This window comes from Antedon bifida, chromosome 1 (assembly GCF_963402885.1).
Source record: "Antedon bifida chromosome 1, ecAntBifi1.1, whole genome shotgun sequence".
In the NCBI taxonomy this organism is placed as follows: Eukaryota; Metazoa; Echinodermata; class Crinoidea; order Comatulida; family Antedonidae; genus Antedon; species Antedon bifida.
This window is the reverse complement of record NC_136226.1, coordinates 3,033,619-3,042,365: the sequence shown is the minus strand read 5'-3', so window position 1 is coordinate 3,042,365 and position 8,747 is coordinate 3,033,619. Positions and strand designations below refer to the sequence as shown.

At 33.1% G+C, this 8,747-nt stretch overlaps 2 protein-coding genes across 3 annotated transcripts; one reads left to right on the top strand and one right to left on the bottom strand.

Moving 5' to 3' along the window:
- The first annotated feature begins 53 nt into the window (after window positions 1–53).
- On the top strand, window positions 54–3,471 carry LOC144838176 (ER membrane protein complex subunit 6-like). Its single transcript, XM_078693537.1, has 6 exons — window positions 54–116; window positions 877–934; window positions 1,452–1,554; window positions 1,936–2,028; window positions 2,423–2,442; window positions 2,648–3,471. Exons 1-6 carry the CDS (start codon window positions 68–70, stop codon window positions 2,676–2,678), a joined length of 354 nt encoding a protein of 117 aa, XP_078549663.1. The 5' UTR covers window positions 54–67; the 3' UTR covers window positions 2,679–3,471.
- Window positions 3,472–3,684: 213 nt separating this feature from the next.
- Window positions 3,685–8,448, bottom strand: LOC144837874 (uncharacterized). 2 transcript variants are annotated; one of them, XM_078693180.1, is made up of 10 exons: window positions 8,124–8,448; window positions 7,751–7,824; window positions 7,351–7,428; window positions 7,034–7,097; window positions 6,835–6,926; window positions 6,365–6,483; window positions 5,923–6,015; window positions 5,257–5,369; window positions 4,814–4,891; window positions 3,685–4,583 (listed from the first exon to the last, which is right to left on the bottom strand). In XM_078693180.1, the coding sequence occupies exons 1-10, from the start codon at window positions 8,283–8,285 to the stop codon at window positions 4,458–4,460; spliced, it is 999 nt and encodes a 332-aa protein (XP_078549306.1). In that variant the 5' UTR covers window positions 8,286–8,448; the 3' UTR covers window positions 3,685–4,457. The 2 variants fall into 2 exon arrangements, with proteins under 2 accessions (XP_078549306.1, XP_078549315.1); XM_078693189.1 differs by lacking the exon at window positions 7,751–7,824 and having other exon boundaries at window positions 8,124–8,243.
- Between the last annotated feature and the right edge of the window lie 299 nt (window positions 8,449–8,747).

Here is an 8,747-nt window from a genome sequence, read left to right as displayed (position 1 = left end):
GTCGTCTCGAGCGAAAGATATTTTAATAAAAGGGCGCCCTCAATAACCTCTGTGTCATAAAATTAAGATGGCGGCTAATCAGCAATTATCACATTCGCCTACTCACAACAAACGAGGTATTTTCTTCTATGAAACTCGACTAAAATTTATTTTTTCTATTGCCTTATTTCAATTATTAATATAGGTTATATGTGTAGAAATTTCATTTGTTGTTTGGGTCGATAATGTCGTGAGAAAACCCGAAGGCCGGAGCTGTGTCTATTTTTACCTCTCCGTCCGAGTATTTTGTCGAGCCAGATAGCGGTCGATGTAGCGTGTACGTAGTTAGTGTAGTATGTATAATGTAGGCCTAGCTTAAACAGTGCCGATGATGATGGCGATGTCTTGTTATAAGATCCTATGTTAAATTAAATTACTGTGTACTCTGATTTCTTGATTTAAAAATAGAATTATTTATTTTCATAAATTAATAAAAATAAAATATAGGCCTAGGCCTGCCTACCTAGGCCTAGCCCTAGCTAGGCCTAGAGGAATTAATTATAACATCCAAAGGTAAATACATGTAACTGAAAAAATGACAATGCTGTGGGTATCAGTGGCTGGATCTCAATGGAGATACAAAAAAAAGCGAAAAGTTAAATCAAAACAATAAAGTAAAACAGCCAGAAAAGTTAGCAGAGCTTTCAGGCAACACTAGCCCTTCATCAGTGCATAATATATATATTATTTAACTGTATATATTATAATAATTTAAATTATATTATTTAACTGTATTCTAATCATCTAATTCTGATGATCCCTAGTTTGGTACTAGGGATTTTATTTTATTTTTTTTATCTAATAATTAATATTAATATTTTTTAAATTCATGTTTAGAACAAGTAATTCTGAATGAAGTTGCCATGAGAAACAATCAGTCAGTCATTGATTATTGGTAAGCAAGAATCATGTACAAACATTTCTTATTCCACCTTTTTTTAAATGAGCGAAGTACATACATGTGTTCAATCCTGGTGTTTTAAACTCTGAAGTTTGCTATTGATGAAAGATGGCTGTAAAATAAGCAGGGATATGTACTGTAGCTAAAGAAAATGCTGGTGGTCAAAAATTACAAGTGGGTGGAGGAAAAAACAACTTTCAGGTCCCCAAAGGTTTCTTGGGTGGGTAGTATGTTGAAATTGGGCTGGGTAGGAGCTGGGTGGTGGTTGTTCCCACTAATGCTTGGTTCTGGCTAGGATACAATTGATTTGACCAATCACAAGCGATATATTATTCAAACTGTCATTGGTCAACTAGCTTGCATTGCACTACGTCCTTGCATTGCGACCTAGTGGGACGCAAGCTTTACCATCATCCAGTTTGATTACATTCATAGTGACTTGGAGGCTTTCACACCAGGCTGTGTATTGTAGGACAAAACATTTGAAACTATCTATCTTTTTCTTTTACAGTCGTACATCAATGTCTGCATTGTCTGGAGCCACAGCAGGCATTCTAGGACTCACTGGTCTTTATGGCTTCATCTTCTATTTCATTACCTCATTCATCTTATCGGTAAGTCATACATTTCTGCATGTACATCTCAGGGATGTAGCTAAGGAAGTGGGACCCTGTCAAAAAGTTAAGTGTGGTGCTGTGGGGAAATAATGAATTGGTACTCAAAGTTTCTTGAGTGATGCTGTGTTGAAATCAGACTGGATGAAAGACATAAAAATCCATAAAATTAATATTTATTAAGCTCTATCACTATCAAACCGTATGTGACAACAAAATGTGATGATGTCATATCACTACCATATTTAAGCATATCACTACTACCATATTTGGGCACATCACACTTTTTTTGTTGTCAAACTAGTTTGATAGTGTAGACAGAGACGTCATTACTGTATATATCTATGATTATGTGTGTTTTATCTTGTCTCTGTCTAATAGGTTATGTTGATAATAAAGGCAGGGAGGAATTGGTCATCATACTTCTTTAGTTGGAAACCCCTGATAACAAGTGGTCTGCTAGGAGGTCTATTTGTATCCTTTTAATCAGCTCTTATGTAGTAGTACTGTATTTAGTAGTACTAAATAGTAGTACTTTCTTAATACAGTAGAACCCCAGAAGAGGGGTATCACAAAGGAGGTAAACAAGAAATCATTGCAAGTGTTCTGATGTGGCAGCCAATACATGGGCTTGCAAAACGAGGAAGACCAGCACTCACATACGTTGATGTACTAGAGACGGATGCTGGTAATGCAGAGAGAAGAACTGACTGTCACAATGGCAGATAGGAAGTTATGGAGGAATCTAGTCATATAAGTTCAGGTATGTCCCGGATTAAGTAAGTAAGTAAAGGAGGTATTTTACTGTAAATGATAATAATATAATGTGTTATTTTGTTCCATTGTATTCCTTAACCAGAGGCTACAGACATATATACTGTTTTGGACGTATCCTTTTTAATGTTTTCCTGAATTGAATTTTTTAAATTTACATTTCTCTTTGCATTTTATACATATTTTCTACTCTTTTCTACGTTCTTATTTAGTACTATCTGGTACCTTACCTATATCTTACAACATCCACTCATTTATTCTTAGACATTATATATGTAGTTTTTGTTTTGTTCTTTTTCTTAGCATATGTTATTTTCAGGTTTTTATACGGTATGGTTCATGTTTACTAAAAGAGAAAATTGTGTTGAAATGAGAAGCCAGTGCTGTTGAAATGACAAGCAGTGCAATATCTATCATGGATCGTCGCTGTTACTATGCATTTTAAGAATGGATTCACTAAGGTGCTTTTGACACTCCTACAATATTAAGCTTGATAGTAGTATAGTACAGATGAATATTTTGTATACGGGTGTGTATAGTCACGTCGTTGTGATAAGTCCAAGTGGCAGCCAAGTTTCTGCCATCGAATAAATATTCATTTGACTGTTATATCGACCATACTATTTGGACGGACTAAAAAGCATGTTCTGGTGGATACGATTTTTGATCTACTGGATAAAACAATGTCAGATTGTAATGTATATTATGCAATTATTTCATTGATTATATTATACATTATTGAAAGAATGTAGTCAGCTGACAATATAGGAAACAGTCTCCATATTAGTAATTTTAAAAGCAACAAAAAGAAATATGGCTAACACAGCTGACTGTCACACACAGCCACTTAAAACTCTGGGAGAACAGTCTTTGACTGAAGAGGTCACCTAGTATAAATAATAATTAATAAATATAAATAAAACGATTTAAATACAGGCACGCAAACTGCAGCATGTAGTAGTGCGGTATAACAAGAGGGAGTAGTTTTGGTCCTTTCGCTCCATTCAGTATTATAAATTGAAGCCAATTAAAAAATTATTGTTTAGTCTGGAAAATCATGTGTACAGATCTGTAATAAATTACAAAATGTGTAGACATTTGTTTTTGTTTTAATTCTAGTTTTTCCTAAAGTTTAAGTTAAAATGTAATCTAAAAGGGCTGTCGTTAAGTTTTTTTTTAACTTGTCCAAAATCAGTTTTGGAAATATTTACTGGCATTGTTAATTTGGGTTCAAAATTGTTTCTGGATATTTACATTTTTGGCTCTGAAAAAGTTATGGAAATTATTTTCATTATTCATTGTATTGTATATTGTATTGTATGAACCAGGTTACATCAAAAACTGTTCATCTCATGGTTGTAATCCTGAATGTCTTTATTCTCTATCAAACTATTGAGCTAACTTGTCATGATATTAAACTATTTTACACATTTTTTTTATCAAAATAATAAATATTCCTAAAGTGCTAAATTACTTATTTTAGGTCCTGAGAAATAATTTTTTTTAAACTTTTGATCAGCGACTAGTTTCTAGTTATTATTTTTACGTAGCGGCACCAACAATGTTTTGTTTGATGTTTCCTAAAAATAGCTTGTGTATACGCATGATGCACCATGTCGGACAACATTTCTGCATTTTTACAAATACACTATAAAATTGCCATCTATCATCTAGGCTACCTTTATACTATGTACATGATGTACAGCATGACATTCTATACGAAGGACGAGGCTTTGGCAGTAAAGCATCTTAACTAAACCTAAAGAGTGCAGAATCATTGATAGCTGACCCATTGCACCCATTATATCCTGAGAAATAATTTACTTTGAATATGATCAAAGTTTACATTTTAGGTTGGCTAGAATAATTGGCTAATTAGTAAATAAAGCTCAACGTATTGTAGATTTTGAGAAATAATTGTTAAAAAAAATTAATTCTTTTTTAATGCTAAATTACCAAAAATTTGGTGGATAGGGAACACTTTTTTTAACGAAAATCTTTTTTAAATCTTACAAAATAAACTATACTGTATATCTACAACATTATAAATGTACAAAATATGAACTCAAATCTTCTCTAACACAAAAGTTTGTACGTAAAATCTTATAATATTGGTAATTTTTACATTTTCATTGTCCTGGTCCAAATGGATTTTGATCCGTCATTTTCATAGTTCCAAGTGTATGGTTGACGTCCCTGTGATGCGCTTCATCGGCTCGGATAGCTAAAATGACATCTCTCATCATTGCATCAGGCTACAAATGAGAAAAAATAACACTAAATCAATGAATTTAAAAATAATAAATGTTTTATATGGGAAAAATTAAGTAATTCCCCCAAAACTATCAAAAAAATATCAACAGAAATCATTTCACTTTATAAAAAATTCAAAATAAACAGTTAAATTTAACTAAAAACCCATTGATTCACAATTCCACTGACAATGGGTTCTTTCCTGTGTTTTAAAATAAGAATGTCCACTTACGCCTAGTTTCCAGTATTTGGTAGCTATTTCCGGCGCTGCTTTATTTTGCCATTCTGCCATCGTTCCATTATCAATTTCCTGAAATGCAATTACAGATATGAAACAGGGGGAAGGCAAGATTTTGTAAACGGCTGAGCACTAACATATAATACAAATAGTTAACAATTATGGGAGTATGTTTTACATCAGATGCTTTAAAAATCCAGGATATTATTATTATATATATATATATTATTATTCTCCTCGACAAAGGGGAGGGGGAAGCTTGTGCTCCTAAAGCTATCTTCCTGGATCCCCTACAGTGTCTCAACCACAATCTGTCCGTACATGTTTTGGAAAATTTATAGTACTGCAGGTGATTCATGTAAAAACCTCTGCAAGTATTACAATTTCGGCAAAGCATATTTTGGTAAGTGAAAATGTTTGTGTTGATACTTACTGACCTCAATCAGTTTGGTGTATGTTATCACAGCTTCTTCTTCCAGATAACCAACGAAACGATGACAAAACATCGGACTCAACAAATATGCGATAAAGAATATGTTCACAAAAATTCCTGACAAGATAAGAAAAACCCCATATAAATAACAAGTAATATTACACATTACATATGTAAATACGTGAACGTGATTGGAAAGAAAATATCATTCTCTCGGGGATGTCAAATCTGATTTAATCAGATTTAACCTCTAACCAGGCAATATCTGTATATTGTAGCCTGGCCTACTGGTATGTAAAATATACATTGGGACACCTTTGTGTCCTTTATTTCGGACTATTGAGTAAAAAGTGCGATTTATAAAGTATTACTCCTCCCTTATTCGTTGTAGTATTGAGCTGGTATTTGGCATGAATATACTAGAGGGACATGTCCTCAAAGCTATATAGCCGGATTTTAAATTTCAAACCGGATGCAGCCATATGACGTCTCGAAGATGGTACCATATAGCCGTATAAACTATTTGGTAGCGAGGTTATTGATGTGTATGTGACGTCACATCCTGTCTTATGACGTCATTACAGCTTCTTTTGCTGTACCCCGAGTATCGCACATTCGTGCTTGTTTTGATTACAGAACAGCTAAAACATTAGCAATTTCAATATTTTACCTTGAGCTCCAAGTACCATAAACGTGAACAACTTGGAAGGTTTCTTAAGGTCTAGAGCTGTCATTAAGTGCATCCGCTCATTCTCGGCTTCCTCTAGTAAATATATAAAAGTAGGGTAACACTATTTTTAGAACCAAAGAAATAAAATGGAGAAAAAAAACAGTCTATGTTAAAGTATATTTCATTGACGAGAATTTCACACTTTCTAAATTAAATTTATCCTATAGTCAACCCTTCTAATACAACCTGAAAACCATAATGTATTTTTCGGACCAGTCCATGGGCTTCTAATTTTGGACAGGTCACAATTTTTTATGGAGTAGGAATGCTGAACTACAATATCATTTTACCAAATAAAATTGGTATGGGTCTCCCACTTTTTTGGGACAGTTTCTGTGTATGTTTAATTGTATGGAGTAGAAAAACAGCAATATAATGTTACCAAGTAAAGTGTGTATCCAGCCATGATCTCTTTCCATACGTCGTAAGGACCTAAGATGGCGCAACATGCCTCCTACCATACCAGGAACACCAGCAACAGTCTCCAGAAAAATCACTCGTCTATGGGAGAAATGAAATTTCTTAATCCTGATTTTCAGTACCGTGATAAATTTTTGTCCCAGTATCATAGGAAAATTCCATGATACAGCATCTTGTGTTTCACATTTGACGCCTATATCATAGACCCTAACCTAACCTTCAACTACATGGTTTCTGTATTATGGAATTTTCCTATGATACAAATATTTCCATATGTAGAGATACAGCACAGAGAATTGGGGGCTAAATCACACTAAATCAAACATTGTTAACATGATTTACACAACACTAAACATTGGCATACCATTTTAGTTTATCACATATTTTTATAAACATTTTTTAATTTTATCCACCAAATGCTGTTTTTCATACCTCAACCACTTTGACTCCGTCCTTTTACCGAAATTAAAGCCTGAAAAGTTATCAAACCCCAATCGAAATAACTGCACCGTGTAATATGCGAGCTGAAAAAAAGAAAACACAAATTCATTAAATCTGTTTGATAGTTACACTGAGTAGAGTTTTAATGTAATTGTCTTTGTTTGTCTTTTATTAAGTACAAATGTTATACCTTGTCAGCTCTTTTTTCTGGTTCTCTGTGAGTTACTGTAACCTTTTGTACCTCATCTTCTGACCTGTAATAAAAACATTATATTGCTGGTAAGCTCTGTCTACACTATCAAACTAGTTTGACAAAAAAAGTGTGATGTGCCCAAATAATGGTAGTGGTATGATGTCATCATGTCCATCTATGGGCACATTTTTTGTGACATAAAGTTTGATAATGTAGACTGAGCTTAAAGGTAGGCTTATGTCAAACTCAAAGAAACTCAACCCAAAGAAACTGGAATACAACCCCTCAAGTACAGTACTTTGTTTTTATCTTACCAAATAGGGTGTGGAAGTAGGTAATCCATTGTTTTCTCTGATGTTTGATCATTTTCTTTCTTTACGCCAAGATTTCGTCTGAAAATTTAAGAAACAATTTCTATTAAAATAATTTTATAAATAGATGTCAATGAAATGCATATTTGTTTTACAGTTTTATTTCTAAGTATCAGTAACCGATCCATGGTTGCTGCGCTTGGGCGCATTCATGAATCATGAACTTGTTTTGATATATATTTTTGACGCACTATTATTTATTAATATTAAATGTTAGAGGCCCACTATTTGAAAAAACCTAGATCCTCACCTGAGTATAAATAAACGTTTTGTTTTTAAAGTATTATAATAAATAATATACATGTACTAAAAGTGACAAATATTTTTGGCAATAAGAACTTACTTAAAATGAGGAGCAACATTTGGTGTAGTTTGAGATGAAGAATCTTGAAAAACAGTACAGGATGTATTTAATAGCTAGAAGAATAATAATAACGTTTTTTTTTTTAAAAAGGTTTTTAAAATTACAAAATATTTTTTTAATTTAGTGTACTAGCAGGTACAGTAACAGATACATTTGATAGCATTTAAAATCGTCCAAATAAATTAGTTTACATAAAATGTTTTTTCCAGTCATTTGGCATCAGTTTTCAAATTCTAATACAATAAAATTTAAGTTTTGTATATTATATCCTTTCCCATGTAGTAACCATGCCTTTTTTACAAAAGATATGTATTAATATGTAAATTATGTATTTAAATATTTCATTGCTTACTTGCTTGTGAGTTGTGCTGACCAATGGCAATTGACCTTTAGTCGTCCAAAGGCTTGTCTTGCAGGACCACACTGGTACTGAACTTCGAGCTAAGCATACCCTGGGCAGGCTGCTCGAGATACCGGCCCGTAGTAGGCCTGCACTACCACCACCAATATGCATCGAGTATCTGTGAATCAAATCGTTAGATCAGTGACACAATGTTGTGATTAAAATATCTGACAGGTTTAAAACGTTATAGGATTGTTTCCGAATATATATCTCTCATATTAAATATGTAATAACATTATAACATTTCATCACTTGGTCTGTTTACAAATTGTACATGGATGACGAAATCTTGAAATACAGATTCTGATTGGCTAATTGAAAATATAATGAGATAATCTCTCGGATTAAGTTCCGGATCTACCTATGGCGCGCCAATTCGGCATAAAATAGTGTTTAGTGATATAATTTCTGTTTCTACCAACTTAACAGTGTTTCAGCCAAAGAGAAATCCAAGGTTTCTGTGTACAGTATTAACATTTTTGTCGTAACCAAATAATAAGGCGCTTATATTTAAGAACAGATTAATATTCACCTTTGCAAATTAATGAGATTTTTTTCTAAACCATTCAAAAT